This window comes from Poecilia reticulata, chromosome 20, assembly GCF_904066995.2.
Source record: "Poecilia reticulata chromosome 20, P_reticulata-male-v2, whole genome shotgun sequence".
In the NCBI taxonomy this organism is placed as follows: Eukaryota; Metazoa; Chordata; class Actinopteri; order Cyprinodontiformes; family Poeciliidae; genus Poecilia; species Poecilia reticulata.
The window spans coordinates 17,207,860-17,230,591 of record NC_088849.1 but is presented as its reverse complement, the minus strand read 5'-3'; the positions used below and the strand labels follow the sequence as shown (position 1 = coordinate 17,230,591).

At 39.3% G+C, this 22,732-nt stretch overlaps 2 protein-coding genes across 5 annotated transcripts; one reads left to right on the top strand and one right to left on the bottom strand.

Moving 5' to 3' along the window:
- Positions 1 to 5: 5 nt before the first annotated feature.
- u2surp (U2 snRNP-associated SURP domain containing) lies at positions 6 to 12,322 on the bottom strand. 3 transcript variants are annotated; one of them, XM_081601709.1, is made up of 26 exons: positions 12,193 to 12,322; positions 11,388 to 11,490; positions 11,165 to 11,275; positions 9,681 to 9,805; positions 9,523 to 9,593; positions 9,322 to 9,410; positions 9,139 to 9,174; positions 8,948 to 9,030; positions 8,594 to 8,759; positions 8,287 to 8,498; positions 7,900 to 7,943; positions 5,275 to 5,379; positions 5,117 to 5,183; positions 4,838 to 5,001; positions 4,015 to 4,177; positions 3,854 to 3,933; positions 3,680 to 3,767; positions 3,442 to 3,576; positions 3,169 to 3,358; positions 2,971 to 3,051; positions 2,842 to 2,893; positions 2,604 to 2,751; positions 1,383 to 1,493; positions 1,169 to 1,296; positions 891 to 1,076; positions 6 to 533 (listed from the first exon to the last, which is right to left on the bottom strand). In XM_081601709.1, the coding sequence occupies exons 1-26, from the start codon at positions 12,232 to 12,234 to the stop codon at positions 395 to 397; spliced, it is 2,919 nt and encodes a 972-aa protein (XP_081457835.1). In that variant the 5' UTR covers positions 12,235 to 12,322; the 3' UTR covers positions 6 to 394. The 3 variants fall into 3 exon arrangements, with proteins under 3 accessions (XP_081457835.1, XP_017157352.2, XP_017157353.1); XM_017301863.2 differs by lacking the exon at positions 9,139 to 9,174; XM_017301864.2 differs by lacking the exons at positions 7,900 to 7,943; positions 8,594 to 8,759; positions 8,948 to 9,030; ... (5 more) ...; positions 11,388 to 11,490; positions 12,193 to 12,322 and having other exon boundaries at positions 8,287 to 8,422.
- pcolce2b (procollagen C-endopeptidase enhancer 2b) lies at positions 12,283 to 22,314 on the top strand. Of its 2 annotated transcripts, XM_081601715.1 has the most exons (10): positions 12,283 to 12,385; positions 13,191 to 13,392; positions 13,646 to 13,754; positions 14,747 to 15,002; positions 16,229 to 16,353; positions 16,759 to 16,895; positions 17,003 to 17,166; positions 18,877 to 18,960; positions 20,803 to 20,970; positions 21,311 to 22,314. In XM_081601715.1, the coding sequence occupies exons 2-10, from the start codon at positions 13,268 to 13,270 to the stop codon at positions 21,439 to 21,441; spliced, it is 1,299 nt and encodes a 432-aa protein (XP_081457841.1). In that variant the 5' UTR covers positions 12,283 to 12,385; positions 13,191 to 13,267; the 3' UTR covers positions 21,442 to 22,314. The 2 variants fall into 2 exon arrangements, with proteins under 2 accessions (XP_081457841.1, XP_081457840.1); XM_081601714.1 differs by lacking the exons at positions 12,283 to 12,385; positions 20,803 to 20,970; positions 21,311 to 22,314 and adding an exon at positions 19,735 to 20,796 and having other exon boundaries at positions 13,178 to 13,392.
- The last annotated feature ends 418 nt before the right edge of the window (positions 22,315 to 22,732 follow it).

Here is a 22,732-nt window from a genome sequence, read left to right as displayed (position 1 = left end):
ACATCTTAAAAAAATGACACTTTTATTAGGAATTCCTTTTAATGTGAACTACAAAAACAGAAGTCGACAGCATGAATGTAAGACTTTTCCTCTCACACTACATGGGTGTGGTCTACCACATGGATGATTTCCATTGTAAGGTTGAGAAATTAGGACACACAAACACATTTTTTTTTTTTAATCTTTACAATATAAAACAGCAGTGGCCCCATCTATCTGATACACCAGATGGCAACCCATGCAACACCCTCCACTCTGTTGTCCGTCGGTTAACCTACAGCCATCGCAGATCTTCAGCTGCCAAATCAGTCCACCTTTAAATCAAACGTGGCGCAGAGATGGGTGGGGGAGGGGGAATGAGAGGGGCTGGTTTACGAGCGAGAAACAAAAGATGTCAGTGTTTGCTCTTCTTAGATTTCTTGTGAGATCGGTGGGGGGATCTAGATCTGGAGCGGGACTTCTTGGTTGATTTCTTGGGTGTCCTGGAGCGCGACCGCCTCGATCGCTTCGGTGTGCGAGGTGAAGATGGAGATCTAGTGGGATTAAAGGGACATTACACATTTAAGAGTTCCTAAAAACAGCTCAAGTTTAATAAAATCTCCCTTAACAATACGATTTAATCTAGGTGTTTCAATACACTTTAAAAAGAAAAGCTGCATTTGTTCCCGAGCTCTACCTGCTGCTTTTTATGTTTCCACTTCATTTTTCTCTCTGAATGCCATCTAGATTATTAATAGACTTGCAGTATGTATGTAAACTTTGAAAAGTCACACGCATAACTAAGGACAACTCAAGGGTAACAAATTAACCAACAATCTTATTTTAGGACTGGACGGGGGAGACGGAAAACCAGCTAGAACAAATGTTTAAATGCAGTGTATGGCTTTTACCTCTTGGACGATTTTTTGTTGCTGGACCGAGGAGAGTCTTTATGGGATGAGCGTGACGTTGTGTCTTTAGAGTACGACCGATCGGAGCGTTCCGATCTCTCCGAGCGCTCTGAACGCGGTGAGGACGACCGGCCTCGCCTGCTGCCGCTCCTCGACGGACTGGGAGAGCCGCTGTGATGCCGCTTTCTGAGAGGAGGGGGAGACGTGTCAGATGGCGCGTTAGTCGAGCTGAAGCTTTACCGCTGGAAATCTGACTCTACTTAAAATGTCCGCATCACCTTTCTTTCCTGGTTGGCGTGTCATCCTTCTCCTTTTCCTTCTTCAGTTCTTTTAACCGCGCCTCTGCTTTCTCCTTTTCCTTTTTCTCCCTTTCTTTCTCACGCTCAAGTTTCTCTTTTTCTTTCTCCTTTTTAAAAGCGAGACAAAAGAAAGTTTGGTTATTGTTTTGTCCCGTATCAATATATTAGAGGTAACAATAACTGAGGTTGTTACCTTCTGTAGCAGTTTGTCCCTGTAGTGCTCCACCTGCTCCTGGATACTCTGCCCAGGCTTCTTGGGCCTTTTCCCAGACTCCAGCTCATCCTGGAACTTCATGACTTTAACCTGTTGTCGAAAATGTTTTGCACCATGACATCCTGCTACTATGCATTCTCCTCACTGGCATAATCTTCTTGTCTCAATCTTTTAATCGTTTTTGTCAACAAATAACCAGGCCAAACACATGCTAAACTGTGACAATACAACAAAATTATCTGCAGAGCACAACTTAAAAAAAAAAACAACTAAACACAAGCATTTGACGCAACCTGATGGAGCATGTAGGAGCCAAGCACCAAAACATCAGAGCAATGTTCATTGGCAAGTAGTCAGAGCAGCAAATGTGTAAATACTGTATGTTACTGGGAACTATAGAAAATTATCAGTATTTATAACATTGTGCGTCAGACAATGACTGTTTAAATAAACCCTGACACGCTAGAAAACAACAGTGCCAAGGGAATAAAAATCCTGCCATAAACTAACAAAAAATGATGTCAAATTGCACTTTTTAGGTTTATCAAAAACATTGTAAAATAATTATTTTAAAAAGATTTAAAGTTATAATGTTATAAAGACACCTTCAAATGAATACATATAATGGCCACAAAACCAGCAGAAAGGTAATAAAGGCTGTTTTACAGCCGCAGAGCAAATTATTTACGACCAGATTACTGGTCTCATAAGGAAGCAGTAGGAAAGTTCAACGCATTTTTATCTGATTAGATCCCAAACCACAACGTAAACTTCATCCGTTTGAATGGAGACCAGCTAAAATCTCCATTAATTCAACATGCGATACTTAAAACTTGACAGCTCTTGCTGCTGTGTTTTACATTTCTAACTGCGTTGCTGTGATTCCTCGGATCACCTGATAAACCGGAATTTTCTGAATGAGCGGAACAGATAATGCAGGCAGTTGCTCAGCTCTTCAAGTGAATTCTCCATACTTAAAAGACGTTGTGTGCCAAGAAACCAACTTAGTTAGAATGAGGAACCTAATATACTATACTACTCAGCCATGGTCGGCTTCTGTTCATGTCACCCCCCCCCCAAATCTTTTTGTGCTATTTATATAAATCAATCCATTTCAAAAAGAAAACATTTCAATCAATCATTTACATTATTTAGACATATATTTTAGTTTGTAAAATGGATTAAAAAACACAAAAAAACCTCAATCTCTCTGAGCTTGGTGCGTTTCTCCTCATTCATTTCAGACATCTTGGCTTTGAGATCAGAGTCGTCTCTGATGGGGTTGGAGTAACTCTGATTATCCTCTGAGCGAGGGCTCCTGTCGTCGTCATCGCTGTCTGCCTCGCCCCTACGGAAATATAATGAGGTGGTGAAAATAGTCTGCAAATTCACAAGTATATACCACGATGAGCAGATGGGAGACAAAACGGCATCTTACTTCTTTGTTTCTTCCGGTTGCTCAAATATCTCCCATTTTGAGGTTGTTACAGCTGAGGAGTGATGAGGTTCAATTAAAAAGACAGGAAAAATTAAATATGATCGACAGGTAGAGGCTCCCCAACGTTACCTTGAGCCTGCAACTCTGCCTCATCCACCGCTTCCCATTTTGAGGGTGCAACCTTGAAAGTTGCTCCCGCTGACTGATCCACTGTCAAAACCAGAATAAAAGTTATTATTTGGAGATTTGAAACAATCCATAATGATAAGTCCTGATCAGGACGTTGCCCTCCTCTGGCCTCTCCGTGTGGGTCCCCGCTTCACTCACGAGGTACTCCATCGATGTCGTCGTCAATGGACTTAATAGGAACCCCGTCTAAGTCATCGAGAGGAGCTCCATCGATTGGCGCCCCATCAATGGGTACTGCATCAATAGGGACCCCATCCATGTCCTCCAGAGGGGCTCCATCTACGAACTCCCCCAGAGGGGCCCCGTCGAGGTCTTCTGCAGGTTCAGGCTGAAACGAGACGAGGAGGAGAAAGATCAAGCATCATGTCTAAGTGAAAATAAAAATTTGGGGATGCTTGTGTGATTTATTACCTCTACAACAAGAGGGACCTCCTTTTCCGAGGAGAGATTAACAAGTCCAAGGAAGATATTCTGCAGCTTAATGAGAAAGGGATCAGGGTACACGGCCCAATCCTCCCACGCCCGGAAACATGACATCACTCGTTGCTATCACGACAAAGAAAAAAAAAGGAAATAAACACGTGAGCTGAGTGATGTGAATCACCGGCGAAGCGAACCGTTGTGAAGTCTGACAAACTAATGCAGCAACCTTGAAGTTCTCGCTCTGCAGGTGTCCTTGTATCGTCTTGTATGTGGCGTTGAGATCAGCGAAAACCTGGCTCAGCTTCGTCTCAAAACTATTTAGAACAAAAGGCAGATTTACTCACTGAGACTCATTTATTTAAAACAACCAAACTATCGATTCTGTTTAAACTAAACTTACTATTTTCTGTAGTAAGACGCATTGGACACTTTGGCAGAAGAGTTGTACAGCACATCGGAAACGAGATATAACCGTGCAATCTGAAAGATTAACAAGCAGCATGACGGTTAGAGGTCGCCGACAAACGGTTGGAGGGAGGCAGCACCGAGCTCTGGACGTGCCTTCTTTGGCAGAGGGGTCTTCAGAATGGAGAGGGACTCAGTGATGCACTCCACAATCTCCTCAGCAGCTTCAGCGTGGTTTAGACAAAACAGCATGGCCTCTGCCACGTCTCCTCTCCTCGGAGACAGACCGCGGAGCATCTCCTCCAGTTTGTCCCGCTCCCTGAACACAGCATCACTTTATAACCGATCACAGTTCATCCTGAAGGCGGCTAACTCCAGACCAAACAGGAGGTATTCTGATTGTTCTACATGTGCTGCGCATTGCATTCAAAACGGACTTGAACGCAATTATGCTGCACACAGAGTGAGGAGATAATTCAGCTCTGTTGGAACAGAAACATGCTGAACATCGCCCCCTAAGGGCCAAAGTTGGCCACCCATGGTTCATACTCGCATATCAAATCCAGTAGCTCTATCTAATCATCCATTTATCTTGTCCGTCACTTATTTGAGGATGGATTGCAGGTGCAGCCGGTCCAGAAGTGAAACCCAGATTTCCTTCTCAGCAAGACTCAAAAGCTCCCCCTAGTGGGTGTCATTTATGGACTCGGTGCATAATCTCATGGGGTGAGTTTGAGCCAAATCCATAGCTGAGGGTGGGGCTATAAATTAGCAATTTATGTCTAATATTTATGTTTTACTTTGAAAAAGGTTTTTGGCTTTACTGTTTATTATAAATAACTATGATAAGCCGTGTTTTTAAATATGTTATTGATATTAAATCAACGTGAGCCTCATCAATAAACACGAGTTAAACAGCAAGGTAAAGTCCAATCATATTCTGAGTAAAATGTGCAACCATTTTAGGTCATAATCCTACTCTTCTTTCAAGGAGCCTTTCTTGTTTCCCTCCTCCTCTTCTTCCTCTTCATCACCGTCGTCATACGGACCGTGTAGGTACGGATTAAGAGGAGGCGGACGCCATAAAGAGCCATTTTTAAACATTCTAAAGTCCTCTGTTCGCCATTTGGCCGGGGATTCACCCTGAAAAATTAAGCATTTACATTTAATATAAAGATGTAGAAACAACTGGAGGAAATCTGATCAGAAGGTAAAGTGTTTATTTATTTTTTTTTCCCCCTCAATTTTAACGACAAACCTGTAGTATAGTGTAGAGCTTCCAACGATAGTATACGTGCGCCGGGCTCTGGTTGTCAAATAAAAACCTGGAAGAAAACAACAACAATCATCAGTCTAATCTGTGTAAACAGTAGAGACAATACGCTTCTAGCATATCTGTTGGGCAATTTAACTGACCTGTACATTGGGTTGTTGATTTCTCTGTTCATGATCATGGCTTCAAACATTGGGCCTTCACGCACCACAAATTCGATCATGCGGTGGATGAGAGAGAGCAGATTCCTACAAGAAAGACACAGTTAAAGCAAACTGATTCAGACTGGACTGGAGTCTTGAGCACTACTTCCTGCCTCCCTCATTAAAGCATAAATCACGCTTGGCGGTTTGACACCCACAACAGTTCTCTGAAAATTACATTATTCATCATTTGTAATTACGCCGTTTATCACTGAAAACGCTGCAGCTACGACCACAAACATCCACTTTTTGGATACGACAAAAAAATGATCTGGAAAAGTGACACGAGCAGATGGTGAATAAATGCTCTGGAAATGTACAATAACATGTTTTGTTGAAAGGAAATCTGATGGGGGGGGGAACTGTTGAAGGGGTGTCAAAACACCAGACACAAGTTAAATACAACTGTAACTACATATTCCGGTCAACGTTGACATAAATACCAAAAATTACATTTTAACATGAAAACAATCATGAATTTAAAATAGATTAATCTTTTCTATTGCTTAAATTTACTCATTGTTGAAAGGTTTTTTATTTAAGATCTTAATGCCTTCCAAATAAATAAGTTGACTTAAAGGCTTTTTTTAATTATTATTATTCTCAATTTACTTAAAAAATTATTGTGAGATTAATTTATGTGATTGATGAACTTTCAGTCCTATGAAATTATTAGATTTAAGGCTTTTCAAAGACCCTTCGGAAACCCTGTGATATGTTAAGTACCATTGTTCACTAAGGCAAAAGTGCAACTGATTTTAATTACATTGCACTGCCAGAATTACTCAAAAATGATACAGAAAGGACAGAGGGAGCTGTACATATCTGGGGAAGAGGTGGGGAGCACTGAAATGACATTGTTTTGATAAAAATATTTTGCCAATGCAATGGCTTTTACGTCCCACTCAACTCCAGACTAGTTTGAAGTTAAAAAAAAAAAAAAAAAAAAAAATGACAGGATTCTTTGCCTGACTTAGACAATCAACTGGTTGACTTTGTGCTGACTGCATATGGTGCAGAGGAGATTATTTAAACACTTGTGACGATTTTAAGGGAAATGTGTCCTGCAGCTTGAAAACAATCAGCCAATAAGACAGGTGGCGCCTTTCATTTGACAACACAGATAACATTTATGTGTATTGGAGCCGATCGTACCAATGGCGGGGTAAAATTCTGTATACTTTCCCAATCCATCCCATGATGCTTTTCAGGTCCCTCGCTGCTGCCGACTGTTCAACTTGTGCTGCTCACCAAGGCCAATGTCAAAGGTCATTCAGAAGCTAATTCTAAGGTGGGTTTCTTGGCTGGGGGGCCAGATTTACTGAGCTCACCCACAGAGTGACAGAGGCCAAGGGGGGAGACGGTCTGAGTGAGCAATGGCCAGAGAGGTGGCTTCAGATCTAGAATCAGCAGGTCGTGAATGTGGTAGAGCTCAATGTCACTAATCTAGATTAACACAATCAACTGTTTATGATGTGGAAGTATGAAAGGTGGTGATGCTTCGCTACAGATTTAAAGGGACGGATTTTTTGGAGTGAGGTTTTGTGATGCAAACCCTGGTTATTCCCTCAGCTATAGTAGAGAGATTTAATTTAATTTCACAAACAGTTTTATTATAGAAATATATATGTGATGCCATTAAAGGAAAACTATGTGCCACCAAATGCTGAACATGAAGATTCCAACCTCTGTAGGTTAATGAAACAGTTTGGATTTGGAAGCTTTTTGAAAATCTCAAGAGTTAAGGTAAAGGCCCACATTTGCCATTTTAATCATGCTAACCACAAAAAGTGCTAATATAAGACACAGTAAAGCCACCTCTTCTCCTTATCAAAGCTTGTTTTCACAGCAGGAAGGATATTTTGAATTCTGTCCTTATATCTTCCTCTTACTAAAAAGATAAATCTTAATTGGCTAAATTCAGAATCTAAGCTTTACAAATACAAAACAAGTCATAAACAGTTTTTCATAAGTGCATCTCTACACACAAGACCATTTTGGGGGATGTTTAACACCCACACCTCCAAAAGAGAGGTGTGGGTGCTAGTTTTTTTTAAGACGGTGTATAAAATCTGTTTGATCGCATAAAATGATATCAGTGAACACATGACAAGACAATTGGTTAATGTCCCTGTAATTATCTGAGACCAGAGCCACTTCTTGACTAGCTGTTAGCTTCCACTGCTCTCAAGATTTACTCACTTTTCAAAAAACACCATTCAACATGACATTTCACTAAAAGCCATTTCAATTTCACTAAAAGCAAGGGAACCGATACTAAAAAAAAACCTCTCTTCAAAAAATCTCAACTCAACTAATCGTTTTAAAGGAAAACATGAAGAATGGAGATAAATGAAGGAGCGAGATAAAATGTGTCGGTGCTACATTATGTGCAAGCATAAAAAAAAGAATCCATTTGTCTCAACCATTGCTCATCCACACTGAGCTGCCCCCCTGTAGCATGCAGTGATCAATTGATCAAACTTTTAGCTTCAAAATGGGATGTTAGGTTGTTTTTTTTGTCTAAGTTTGTACACCAATTTGAAAAAAGAAAAAAACATGTACCTTTCTGTTGGGATAACCACTTTGACTATGGCTTGCGACAGAGTCTGTATATGAAGTCACATCAGATAATAAACAATAGAATGTGAGTATTGTTAAATAGGCAACAGGAGAAAAATATAAAAAATGCATTTCAAACTTCACAGAGAGAACACATTTCCTTTTACTAAACGCCAAAAACCCATAAACACTTACGTATAAGACAAGCTAACTGAATATATCCAAAATTTTCCCTATTAAAATCTAGTAAATTAAATTTAACAAGGAAAAAAAATCTAATAAACTATAAATAAAACCTGTGCTGACTGCCAACTACTATAGCTAACACAATACCAGCACAATTAAACACTACCATATACCATGAAAGCTCAGGCTGACATTCTGAGTTACCTTCTCAAACTCCTCCTTGTTTTTGGGTGGAGGAATCATTGGAGCATTGGGGTTCTTTAGCCTCTCTCGGGGCTGCGCGTTGAAGGGTAGGCCGGAGGGAGGGGGCGGGAGTGTATGCTCCATCATGGAAGGAGGGATATATATGGGGTGAGGAGGGATGGGCACACCTTTGCCCCATCCTAATTTCATTTCAAAGTTCATGATCATTTTCCCTATAATTAAAGGAAAGCAGAAAAAAAAGAAGTGTTTACATCATGAGGGTGGAGTAAAATACCAGTTCTGCGGTCTTTATGAACGAAAAACGTACCATTAAGGTTCTTGAGGGCTCGCTCAGCATCCCTCCTGTTCATAAAGGCCACAAATCCACAGTTCCTCTCCCGAGCTCGCTCCTCGTCCGTCCTCGGCCACATGATTTTTACGCTGGCCAGAGGGCCATACCGCCCAAATTCTTGACACAACATCTCCTCATTCATCTGTAATGATTCAAATAGGAAATATTTACAAAAATATGCAGAGACAAAAATAACCATCTGCAAAACACAATTCTCTGCAGGATTCTATATCTGGATTAAGCAGTATTTGAAACTACAGCATTCAATTCAAGTCAAAGCTGTTTCTGTCTTATTTTGCCTTTCAATACGAGAAAAGGAAAGAAAAGTACCTGTGGATTGATGTTTCCAAGATACAAGTTAGTAGTGGATGGATCGCCGACATCATGGGATCCTGGCGCGCAGTCGTCCAAAACTGCAGACACAGAAATGAGAAAAGAATTTCCCGTTGCTGTCTGAAACCTCGACTCGATTTCTCAGCAAGTTGGAGATATTCACGGTCACTGTATTAAGTCAAAATTACCACTGGACGGACGGTTTCTTCTTGAAGAACCATCCGCTAAAAGAAGCAGAAAAGCAGTATAAATTTTGTTTCAGGGTGAAAGGAGCACACAGGGGGGCGGGGAGCTGAGTGAGGCGTGCTGGACAGGGCCGCGTCGGCCATGTTAGTGCACAGAAGGCGTTAAAGCAGCTTAAATTCACTCACAGGAGCGTCTTCCCTCCGATCCCGGCAGAGGCTCAAAGCGACTGACGCGTCCTTTCATCCGGTGTCTTTCGTCCCTTTCTTCTTGGATTCTGAAACAAGTGGCACATATTAAAATTAAGAAAATATACATTTTGTGATTTTATAAAAAAAACAACAAAACAAAACCAATAGAAATTAATATTGTCATATGATAAATCATACTGTTTAAGTTCTTCTTTAAAAAGTTCCAAGTTACTCTTCTTCTTCTCCTTTTCACTGCCCTTCTTTAAAGTCTGAGAAACAGAAACATATTATTACAAACAAAATAAATTGTAAAGCACAAACAGGAGACACAATTAGTTGACCTTGAAAGCACTTACATTTCTTTTGTCTGCTGGTAAAAACTGAGAGGGAGTCTCCAAAGGCAAGATGCTTTTTGACTGGGTCTCAAAACGGGATTTGGGCTTGTACAACTTTCCCCTTTTTTCATCAGAAGCCGATTCCTCTGAAAAGACAAACCGTGTTCTTATTTCAAAATCCTCCTGTTAATATTTTTGGTTTAAAGAAGAGACGCGCCCCGGAAATAGCACAGTGACTAGTATTTTACCCTCATCAGAGGTCAACTTGTCGGAAACTAAAAATCCAATCTCTTTACCAGTCGTTGAACAGCACCACAGCAAAGCAACCCGAGGTGAGACTAACACTCTTTGGTGTGTGAGCTGTCGCTAAAAATAAAGATGCAACTTAATTAACATTTTCAGGATGAGTAGTATCAAAAGAGAAGTTAGAGGAAGCATGAGGATATAGGAGGTTTTAATATTTCTCGGTGTCCTCTTCCGTGTGTCACAGAGCGTGTTGGATTAGCAAATGTTGACAGTTTTGCAGTAAACCTTGAAGTTCAGTTAAAGAGCTACGAACTATACAGCGGATACAGGCACTGTTGCTAGTAACGCTGGCCACACCAATCCCCAATATAAATACTAAAAAAAAGTTTAAAATGTCAATTCTGATCATTTTGTAGTGCAAATGTATTTAAGATCTGTGTAACTCCAACTGCTCTGTCTTAGTCTGACTTTAAAGTCAGCATTGTCAGCATACATGAGGAAGAGCTAATGATTGACTACTGAAAGGATCCTTAGGGCTCATAAAAATGCAAGATTGTGATACATTACTTTTTCAGAAGTGCAAAAACAAAATCTGAATAGTTATATTTCATATTGTTTTAGTATGGTTTCATAAAAGGATGCGTTTCTCTATTTAGTTATTTATCATTAAGATTTAGAGAATTGCTCATTAGAAATTTTCTACTCTATAAGAACCTTTTATTTTACTTTCAGTCTGTTTCTTCCCAAGCAATTTGTTTTACTGTACAAAACCAATGCAGTTGCATTCTAAAATGTTTTTCAGACAAATTTAAACCCAAAATGCTAAATTTTAGGAGAAAACTTCCTAAAAAATGTAATATTACATTATAAAATTAGAAAACGGATAATATGAGGGCCTTAGAAATCTGTCAAAATATCTGATCAGTGCATGGCCAGCTCATATAAAAAGCTTTTGCATTGTTTCTCAGCATATGATGCAACACTACTTCCTGTCAAACATAAATAAGACAATTTCTAATTTCCAAAGTAATTTAACACAATTATCTCCCACAGTTGGCCTGTTATCTTTCTTGGGCAAAAATGTTCTTTCTTAAATTAATACCTTGGCCCTGCAATGATTATACGCACATATATTTTCTTATGTTAAAAAAACATAAGCGGTATAAAATATAGTAATGCCACCTTTTGCAGCATGACATGTAACTGACAAAGATTACCACAGCTTGTAGTTATGTAACTGATCAGTCCAAATACTGCACCTTTCGATGCATTTGCGAGACCCCCTCTGACAAATGCCTTGACCTTATTCTCTCCTCCTCCTTCAAAAGCAGCAAGAAACTCTTCATAAATCTCTGCCGCCGCTCGCTCATCTTCCTGAATACGAGAAAAATCAACATAAAATATGCAGCATAACATACTTAATAAAACCTTTTAGAAACTGATTACATCAGTAATCTTAATTTTAAAAAAAGAAGCGCAAACTTGCCTTTTTCTTTATTTCATCTTGTTCCTTCTTGCTTAAAGTTCTTTTCGCCACAGCCATCTTGCCAATGCTAAAAGACTTGAGTTTGCTCTCAAGTAGCGCCTGTCGATGTAAACAAAGAGCAGCTACGTTTCAGGACAATGTTTACTAGCACTCAGAATGACAATTTCTACAATCAACAACACATTCAGGTAACCAGAAGCTGAGCTGGGTTTTCTCAGTGTTGTTCCGACAAAATGACAGACTCTCTGACAGCTAATTTGTGCATAACTGCAAATTATAATGCTACATATACAACGAAAGCTGCAAAAGCCAGACAACATAACTGTTTTGGACTGTATGCGTTTCGTTTACTGTAATTTTTCTTCTAAGTTACAGTCTGACGTCTAAAAATTAACCAGAGGCCTAGCAGCTCGGTGTAAGCTACAGCGGGACTGCTTGAATACAGCACGCTGAGCTGCTAACGTTACCATGACGTCTGTCCCTTAGTGAGAATATACATTAAATTTTATATTTTAACATGCATAATTTGTGTGGTGACTACTTTAAGTTATTAGCTTTGCCTTGATGTGGTTTGTAAATAGCTACACCGACTTAGTCCCGGGGTGCATTAGCTACATGGTTAGCCTAGCCTTGCTAACATGGATAGGTTTCGTTAGAGCGGGGTGTCACTTTTCAGTAAGCGCGCGTAGCTCTTGGCAGCTACCATGTTAACACCAAACGTTTTCCGTGAATCTAAAAAAATACAGCTTTCACTACGATAGGAACAGCTTAGCTAACACGAGAACAAACGGTAAATTTCACCTTAGCGCTAGCTTTTTGAGAGCCAGGCGTTCGGTCCGCCATCTTTCTGTTCAACTGAAAAGAAAATCGATCACCGATAGCAGCTAAGTTGAATGCACAGGACCTACAATCGAACGTCGAGTCAGTGAGAATGTTGTGTTTGCTAAACTAGATAAAAACAAAACAAACAATGAAGAATTAGCATTTTTTAAAGGTATGTTAAATATGGCCTACTACGATTTCTTTTGTTTTGGAAATATGTGATTTTCATTTATATATTGTTAATTCATGGCGTCTGTTTTGGGCTTTCAAGGCTGCAGCTATCTGTCTTGCTTGGAAACCTTGTTTCCTTTCACTGAACTTTCCATTGATAACTTGGAGTCAGCACTTTGTGTAAACCTTTTGTCCCAAGATTGGTATCAGTCAACTGTCAATTTAGCATTTTTTTTTATCTCTATTTTTTAAATCTAAGATTATATTTAAATTTCTTAGGAGAAAATGAGAGAATGCGAATTCACCCTTTCTTTCGGAATTAAACCAGCTTCGTGTTAATTTGGAGACTCACCTTTAGTGTGTGATATAACTCCAGCAGGTGGCGCTTTCCTTCCACCCACTTGAGATTGACGCCTCATCGTCTTTTGACGTGAGTGACGATTCGTCTTTACCATTATTATAATGAATATTGCTCTTTTCGCCCCCCTTTTTTTTGTCTTAGCCGGACTAGCTCTAACTAAGTTGACCTGCAATTCCCTAAAAAGTGGGATACAGAGTTCTTTCATTCAAGCCCCTGCCACATGGAGGAATTTGTCTACAGCAACGTCAAACCATGCATGAAAGCTCAGTCAAGTTTAATCATGCCATCTTCTTAGTGCTTTCCAGGCCAGGTGAAGTAAGGCGATATTATACACCCTTCCAGCGTCCCCCCTCCACCCGCCTTTTTTTTTTTTTTTTATTACTCCGAGCTCTGTCCCCTCCTACAGCTCAGGACAAACTCTATATTCATCTGCTCGATCTTGCAGTTGCTCAAACGCCCCACAGCAACTCCTGGGCACACCAGCCCCCTCCGTCGCCTCCACAGCTTCAGCCGCTGAGCGCAATGCCACGGAGTGAAAACAGGCGCAACGCCTGCTCCGTTCACAACACCATGTGGAGGACATGCAGTATCTTTTGCGCATGGACTCTGCTCTTTCTGACAGAAGTCTGTGCGCAGTCTCAGCAGAGGTATATATATATATATATATATGTTTTCTTATTATTTCGAATGTATGTAACAGAAAGGGTGACGAGGACGACAGGAGGGGTTTCGAGAGGAATATTCTGCAATCTGAGCTGCCTCTGGCCATATATTTAAGCATTCAATGTGTTTTTATTTGCTAAGAACTTATTAAAATTCAGATCACGTTATGTTTTTTTTTGTTTTGTTTTTTTTAAATCTTGTTTTGTTATATCATTATGTGAAAATTGTCCCCTTCAGAACAACCTTTACATGTGGCGGAAACATCACAGGGGAGTCTGGAGTCATCGGAAGCCAAGGTTACCCAGGAGTTTACCCTCCAAACACCAAATGTGTGTGGAGAATCACAGTGAGTCCAGTTAGCTGCATATTTACCTGTTTGTTAAACATGATCTAAGAACATTTTGGAGGGAAAAAAAAAAGTTTGATAGTTCCAAAAATTCTAAAGAGTTGAACTAGTCAAATATGACAGATCTAACTACTAGTTTCATTCTAAAAATACTTCTGAGCAGCCACATCAGACTGAGCCTGTTCTTTCTTTAGCTGCTTGGTTCTTTTAGATAACTATACTCTAAAGCAGGAGCTGATTAAGACGTTGATCTGTACAGTATGTTCTTACCACCTCTGCATATGGAATGTGCAGAACTGGTAGAAAAAAATGTATCTTTAAAAAAAAGTTTCCAGACTTTGACTGGGCCATTTTAACACTTAACATGCTTTGATCTGAACCAATTTCAGCAATGCACTTTTTCTTGTTAGTGTGCAGTGAAGGGCAGATTTGTCATGATGTAGAGGAGCAATAGTTAGGCTCTTGATAGATTTTCCCACTTGAGCTGTGGATCTGTGCAGCTCCACCAAAGTCACAATTTCTCCATTGACGGAAAAAAAAGCAGGAGTTGTTTTCCATCTACTTCACAATGATGCACAACTTTGTATTGATGTGTGATGTAAAACCCAAATGAATTGCATAGAAGCAGTAAAATACCACATCGATTAGGCAGTTTGCTTTGTCCATTATGGGCTGTCTAGTTTGGAACACATTACCAACTGAATTTAATCTAATTCCTGAAATGAAATTATTTAAAACAACGGTTAAGAGTTGGATGAAAGACTAAGCTGCACCCTTTCATTTACTCTGTTTTGATGCAGATCACATTTGACATGGACGGTATTTGTTTATCATTAATTAATTATTTGCATTGGATGTTGTTGTTTTTTTAAAAATCTATGTGACATTCTACTTATTCTATGCACCACAGTGCATGGAGCAGGTAAAACCGTGTCATCATTAAAAAATGAACTTTTGCTGTGTTCTGTGCCATGTGAAATTTTCAACCTTAGGTTCCTGAAAGCAAGGTGGTCATACTGACATTTCGCTCCATTGATCTGGAGAACGACAACCTTTGTCGCTATGACTACGTGGACGTACACAGTGGTCATGTCAACGGGCAGAGACTTGGTCGTTTCTGTGGGACCTTCAAGCCCGGAGCCCTCGTGTCCACAGGCAACAAGATGCTCCTGCAGATGGTGTCTGATGCCAACACTGCTGGCAGTGGCTTCCTTGCGGATTTCGATAGTGCCCCTCCTCATGAGAGAGGTAGGCAAGAAGATACGAATATGGTTACGGAAGAGCCATTGTGACAACGGCTGTCTCAGGTTTTCAGGCTCGTAGTGAGCACTGTGATGGTGTTGCAAAAGAAGTTGTCGTCGAACTGTGTTAGATATCATATCAGGACGGAATTTTCTTTCATTCATTTCCATTCATTGCAATGAAAAAGAAAACAAAACCAGCACTTTAGATTTACATTGTTAAAGTGTGCAAAAGCTAAAAATGAAATTGTTTAAATAGAAAATTGTTTTTGCAGAGTTACATAAAATTTTAAAGTCTTTTTTTTTTAAACCCATGAAACCCATGAGTTGCTGGCTGAGAAATCACTGATAAGAGTTAATAAAACAGAAGAAAAGAAAAAGAAAGTAGTGGAATACAAGTCCTATGTGAATTAATTGATTTGTTTTTTACTTTTTTATATAGAATTTTGTCCAGATGTCAATAGTTATTTAGTCCAGATGTCAAAGAAAGCATCAAAATAGCTTGTTATTGGAATGCTAAACTTTAAAGCCAACTTAAGAATCAAGTTGTTTTATGATTTGTGTAACATAGTAAAAAAGCCGAAACTTCTAGAACATTTGAAAGAGTCTGGAAAAGTATGGAGTTTTGAAATGTGAACTAGTTTTGCACAATGGAGGTGACCTTAATTGACCTTAAGTGCTCTTTGCGTTTTAGCTTTTGGTGTCTAAATTGTCTGGTACAGGACTTGAAAATAAAAGTTTCTGCAAAGTAACCTAGAGGTGCATGTCAGTTTTTACTCTCAGCATGTTGTGGAATTTCTCACTGCTGTCTTTTGTTTGTTTTTTTTTTGGTTTTTTTTGCCCTTTGGAGGAATTCAGTTTAAAGCTACTCTAAAGCATCACTTAGAGTTAAATGAGTATTTTTCTGTTTGATGCCTCATCTACCGTCTTTTCTGTGGAATTTTAATGGATGGTTCCTTGTACATACCCATGTTCACGGCTGTAATGGATACTGTCTCAGTGTACAGTTAGCTGGACTGTGTCTTTATCGTAGCAACAAAAATAGGTTCGTATCTGAGCAGAGCAACATACTCTATTTTTGTTACAGTGGTCAAATTCTTTTCACACGCAGGAAAATAAGTTCAAAAGTTCACACTGACTGAACACATGTTAAAGGAGCTCTTGAATAATAAATAACATTTGAAAAATCATCCACTGAAAAACAGCTTGACATTTCGCCCTCTGTCTTCATAGGTGACCAGTACTGTGGAGGCAGACTTGATAAGCCTTCTGGGACTTTCAAAACACCTAACTGGCCTGAAAAGGACTATCCAGCTGGTGTCACCTGCTTCTGGCGTATAGTGGCACCAAAAAACCAGGTCAGTCACCTGAGATTACAGGGGCACCTCTGTAAATAGCATATTAGTCCATTAATTAAATACAAAAATTGCAACACATCTGATGTAAAGCATTTACATGTGGGCAATTAGAATAAGAAGTTTGGGGTGCAGAATCCAAGCATAACAATGAAATATTTAGTGGAAGAAAAAATATGGTAGCAAAGGAATATGAGGTAATTTCTAAGAAACTGAATTTTGAGATTTTTTTTATTGCCTGAAAAACATAACTATTAAATTGATTTGAACTGATCTACTAATATAATTTTTTTTGTGATATTCAAATTAACAAATATTCCTTTGAGCTTTGTGCAATTCAAGTATCCATTACTTAGAAGAATGCAGGGCTATTAAGACAATTCATTTGTGAATTATTTACTGCCGCAGATCATTGAAGTAAAGTTTGAGAAGTTCGACGTTGAGCGGGACAACTACTGCCGCTACGACCACGTCTCCATTTTCAATGGGGCAGAAGTAAACGACGCCAAAAGAATCGGCAAATATTGCGGAGACAGCCCCCCAGCGTAGGTGATTTCTGTCATGCAGAAGGTACTATTTTCTAGTGAGAATCTCCATCTCATGACTTCATCTCAGTTCATCATTGATCCTACTTCTCTGCGCCGCTCTTCAGGCCAGTGTTCTCGGAGGGGAATCAGCTCCTGATCCAGTTCCTGTCCGATCTCAGCCTGACTGCGGACGGCTTCATCGGACACTACAAATTCAGACCGAAGAAGCTGCCCATCACCACCACACCGCCAACCACCACCACACAGCCGGTCACCACTAGGCCCATACGTACGTAGTAACTTGATTCCTACAAATAAATAAAAAATAAATTAATTAAAATATATATATATAGATATATATATATCAACTAAAAGAATATTTGGATATCCATTTGTTGATCTAGTACATCTCACACTTATTGGGAACAATTAATTTTAGATGCATGATCTCACACTAAAAAATATAGAAAAATGCAACCATTAATTGGAGTACATTTATTAAGTGGATGAAAATAATTAAAAATAATTATTTTCAATAAACAAGAATATTTTTGGATAGCCCTATCTTGCTTAATCTTAATCTTTTTCTTGAGCATTTAGCTTTTCTTTTGACGAGTGCCGAGATGGCCATAATAGAATTATTATTTTTTTGACTGTGGTAACCCTGTTAAAAAATTTGATGGTCACCCATTTTCAGTTTCCTGCTAGATTTTTATTTCAAAGAAAGTTTGATGCAAGACGAAGAGTCCCAATGCATCACAGGTTCTTCACAATCGTTTACATTTTTCAAGATATGAATTTGTTATCATTTTGCATCAAACTCAATTGGAGTATCTGTTGCCAAAGAACTTGATCTTAACTTGTTCTTCCCAGAGCACACATCTTTATTTATCATTTGAGTAGTGTTTGGAAAATACCACGTTTGATGAAAGGACAACAAAAAAAATGGTTCTTCCTTAAATAATAAGTTGGCATTTAGTTACAAACTAGTGGTTGTTATGGAGACTTGGTGACCTCAAAGATGCTGTAGTTCCTGCCCTACCACGAGGCAAGAGAAGTTTCTATCCTCCTCCAGCTTTTTTTTTTTCATAGTTTTAATTTCTTGATTGGGACAGCAGTGCTTTGATTCCTGCTCGTCTTTCTCTGTTGTCCTTCCGTTCATTTTCTGATTACTGAAAACGCAGGCCACTAACATCACATAATCTAATTTAAAAAACTTGAAAGATGAAGTTTTTTTTTTTTTTTTGCATTTTTATAGTGAGATTTTGCTGCCACAATAAAAGATTGAGTTATTTTAAGGCTTTTTACACAACTTTACCAGGAATCCCAATAAGTGTGGAGGACGCTGTACTTTGATAGTGAATAAATGTTATAGTGTGACACACTAAAAGTAATTTTAGATAGAAAAGTAAAGTGAAATTTCTTCTGAAGAGAAAACCCAGTCCCGGACATGGAAAGCCCCAGTTAGCAGCACTTATTCCTACAGAGCTGATCCTAAAAGTCTGTGTTTGCTACCATTTCCTCTGAGTAAACTGTACATTAAACACGTTGACTTGCAGTGTGGGCATGGGTCTGTGCCCACAATCATGGCTCATTTTCATATTCAAACACTCATGTTCCCACATGCTATTGCTTTTTCCCTTAGTTAAGCCAGGTTATATTGGCAAACCCCCCCATGTGATGATGTCATTCTACGATACTGCTTTCTGTTTGTTTCATCCTCCCTGCTGTTCCTCTTTCCAGTGAAAACATATTTAGTCAGTCACCTTGTATTTTCTTGAGGCCATAATTCTTCCCTTTATAGATTCTAACTTGAAAAACAGATGTTTTTGCATTCCATTATGTTATTATTGGCCTTCGAAGTTGACAGCGAAGAGAGTATTGTGTAACTGAAAGTATCCAGTAAAGAAACCACAAGAAAGCAGATGTAGACATAACTTATATGCTTGCATCACTGGTTGACAAAACTTACATGTGCATTCGTGTGCCCCCCCTCCAGCTCTGAAGTACTCCGCCGCCTTGTGTCAACAGACGTGCAAAAGACGAGGAACCCTGGAGAGCAATTACTGCTCCAGCAATTTTGGTGAGAACATCAATGCAAGTTGTGGTTCATACAACCCTCATAAATTACCCCTAATTAATAGATTGCAGCTGATATTGACTTGCCAGGGTGTGTAATGGGTTGTGGAACTATTGCAAATATGCTAATCCCAACCAGCTCTTCAGCTGAGGATCAGTATATCAGCTGAAGTTCTTGACAGCCAACCCCCTGCCCCGTAAGTAGCTGTTTACAGTCCTGATCATGTCCTCTCTCTCTCTTTTTTTTTTTTTTTTTGGGGTCTCGCAACTGAAAGACTGCCTTGATAGGCAGTCAGAAACTGAAGTACTGTACACATTCGGTGCACAGTAACTTCCAGTATGAACATAAACACACCCATACGCCTAGAGCCCGTAAGGTAACTCGGTGTAAAACAAACAGACTGTGAGATGTTAGCTGCATACGTGTTAGATCTGCACTTGGATTTGAGCCAGAAAACCGATGAGCTAACGATGTGGAAAACATCCCCTGCATGTTCTGGTTGGGGGGAATTTAGCTCGTGATGTTAGAAGTGGTGAGACAGTAGACTGAAAACATTCTTGTCTAATCAATGCTTTAAGTCTTAAAACAGCTGGTGTTTAATCTGGTTGAGTTCTCTGAGATCCGTCCAAAGCGGTTCTCTGGTCTGTGTAGCAGTAGCAACTGACTGAGAAAGCCACTCTGGATATTCTCAGCTCTGTCAGCGCAGACATAGTGGTGCCATCAGTGTACAGAGTCCAGTTTAATCCTTTGGGTTCTCTTTATCTGTGATTCCTCTAGGGTCACTTGCCAGCCGTTACTGCGTTTCCATGAGTTGCAACAAGAACACCGAGTCCTTCTCCTGGAGGCTCCGGTCAGACTAAACAGGAAGTTATTTTAACCCCCACTTCATTGCATTGTTTTAACATTGGGGGAAGTGGAAGCTTTGCTTTATATTAGAAAATAATTGGTTTCTTATGGACTTTTTCTGAAGAGGAGATGTGATCTTTTAATTTTACTCCATTACTAAATGCTTTAAATTTGCACGTTATGCACTCAATCACGATCACTGCCAAGACATAAATATTCAATAATAATTGATAGAATGATCAAGTTACAAACAATTACTTGATTGTATAATATTTGAGTCTACATGCGTAATTCTGAGCCCTGTACGGATAAGAGAGAATCTAAATTAAGATAAAACTTATGCTGCTGATTCTTGTTCTTAAAATAACTTTGTAACATTTTATGTTTAATCGTTAAATCATTAAAGATCATAGGAGGACGGTTCAAATACACAGCTAAAAGCTCAACATCTACATGACAATTTATGCACATGACGGGTTCTTGTAAACGTCTCAGTAAAACTGTATTTGACATTCTCTATGTCAGTGAAGGAGCTTCATAGCTCATGGCTGACGAACAGATTTGAGAAGGTTCAGGCGGGAGGTGCTGCGACTCGACATCAAATGTTCAGAGATGATCTTGTTAACTCACAATGACACTTTTACGGCTCCACTGCACTTCAAAGACAAGATAATAAAAGAACAAAAAAAAAAATGATTGGACAAATACTGTCCGCATCTCGTTTATTAATAGTAAAGATGAAACAGGAATTTTCTGCCCTGCAGCTGTTAAATTCTTAGCTTACATTCCTTTTTTTTCCTACCCCCCCTCCTGACAAAAAAACTTGCTGTAGACTTGTTTATAAAAACCTGTAGTATTTAACTTGGAAAAGTTCTCATTGAGATCGAAAATAAGTAAAAATTGTTTCAGAAAGTACACATGCAGAACTGGGTAATTATCACAATTTAAGCACTTTTGCTTGCCATCCCTTATCCTCCTTTTCTTTTGTGTCTGTGACAGTGATAACTGGAACGGTCATTACTGCAGCGATGAGAGGAGGAAGCATGTATGCCACCGTCTCCATCATCAATGTGTATAAAGAAGGCAGCCTGGCGATCCAGCAGGCGGGGAAGACAATGAGCACCAAGATCATTATCCTGTGCAAAAAGTGTCCATTAATCAGACGAGGTAAGCGATATGGTACTGCTGGAATTAAATCACATTTTCTCAAATGTTTAATTAAAAAAAATGATGTTATGTAAATGCTCATAGTTGCAATGCAGCTCCAGGTTGACTGTTTTAAATAACAAACGGCTTTGAGTTTGCCTCCTCTGCTCCTTTGCCAATCTATCCGAGGCGTTAGGTAAGCGGCAGAACTCACTGTCCAAACAGTCAACAACAAGCAAATATGTTTATACGTGTTCACATGCATACAGACCTGCCACACGCAGACTCTCATGCCGGGCCTCCCTGAATGTCTCTGCCGTTCTGCCACTGCATTCAGGTGTTTTTTGTGTGACCTCACCAGGCTTGAACTACATCTTCATGGGTCAGGTGGACGAGGAGGGCCGGGGGAAGATCGCCCCGCAGCACTTTGTCATGGCCTTCAAGAAGAAGAACCGAAAAGGACTAAACGTTCTGAAAAACAGGCAGTGCTGATCTTTCCCCGTCGCGCTGAGGAGCTCCCGCCTAAAGAGGCTCAGCTGTGGATGGAAACAATTAGGCAGGAAACAAAGCTCCTTTTCAATGACACAGAACCAAATCTGGGCGCCAAGCTGGCACAGCAAAACCCTTAATTCAATGTTTCATTAAATTAAGGGTAACACATATTGGTGCATTTATTAGGACATTTTTTATTTATGTTGTTTTTTTTTTTTGCCTGTTGGGCACATGCAGCATTGAGTAATTGCAGGTTGTCTCCTGTTTAAAAGAACAGCTTGTCATTTAAACTAAGATTAATGAGCAAAAAATGAGTTCAAATTTCTCCTTCTATCCACAGATTGTTCCCTACATTCCTGTCACGCTTCTCACAGATTAAATTGTAGCTACTTAGAAAAACATTCCTCCATTTATTTATTTATTTTTTGGGGGGTTGGGGGGGCTGCACATCTGTTCTGGATTCCATAGTGGCACTTTCATTTTAATACGAATCCAAGCTACTTTTTAATGTTTTAAACAATTAAAGCTGTGGACTATAATGTGAAAAAAGGCTTCTTGAATTTAACATTCTTTTCTGATGTGTGTGATTTTTTTTTTTTACAATCAGCTAAAAATATTCTGTTTAATTTTTAGGAACAGTTTAGATGTTGTAAATGTGGTGACTAAAGTGCAATAATTATTCATTCTTTTAAAAAGGCTTTTCCGATTTTATGTTAAAATGCTGACATTTATCGACGCAACGCACCAGCATCAGCTCATCATGTCATTTAAATACTGTCACCTTTTTGTTAAGGCAATTATTTTCATATAAATAAGATTATATTATTTATAAAGCATTCTCGTTATCCTGCCTAATAAAACTCTGACATTTTCCTTTTGTCTGACTGTTTGAAGCTATGTCCTGTTTAGCATGGTGGTGGGTCAGGCATGAGACATATGCATGGACACTGTTGCTAGAATTGATGAGCAGAACAAAAAAAAAGGGTGTAATTCTGTTTTTTTGAAAAGAGGTTCTGTTTAGCAGCTAACACCTGCAGGAAATAACTTTCATAAAGTCTTCATTTAGTATAACTTCAAGAGGCTGATGCAAATGACTTGTCCAAAAGAGGCCAAAACTGACACAGACGTCTCAAACAACTCCAGTGTCAACAAAATCATGTATGCGCAAACTCCATTTCATGAATATTTTTTTTTTCTCTCTTCTTTTGCATTAGGGAGTTATTTAGGCAGGTATGGGTGTGCAACACATATTTGTAATAGGAACATAGGATTTAGCTATTTTAAAGCAAAT

Excerpts from the sequence above, each read along its gene's own strand:
- u2surp (XM_081601709.1), bottom strand. The coding sequence starts at position 12,234 with ATGGCGGACCGAACGCCTGGCTCTCAAAAAGCTAGCGCTAAG. Across the intron at positions 9,594-9,680 it reads TACCAGCAGACAAAAGAAAT|ACTTTAAAGAAGGGCAGTGA; the intron begins GTAAGTGCTTTC and ends TCTGTTTCTCAG. Across the intron at positions 9,175-9,321 it reads ATCGGAGGGAAGACGCTCCT|CGGATGGTTCTTCAAGAAGA; the intron begins GTGAGTGAATTT and ends TGCTTCTTTTAG.
- pcolce2b (XM_081601715.1), top strand. The coding sequence starts at position 13,268 with ATGCCACGGAGTGAAAACAGGCGCAACGCCTGCTCCGTTCACAACACC. Across the intron at positions 13,755-14,746 it reads AATGTGTGTGGAGAATCACA|GTTCCTGAAAGCAAGGTGGT; the intron begins GTGAGTCCAGTT and ends TTTCAACCTTAG. Across the intron at positions 17,167-18,876 it reads GGTCACCACTAGGCCCATAC|CTCTGAAGTACTCCGCCGCC; the intron begins GTACGTAGTAAC and ends CCCCCCCTCCAG.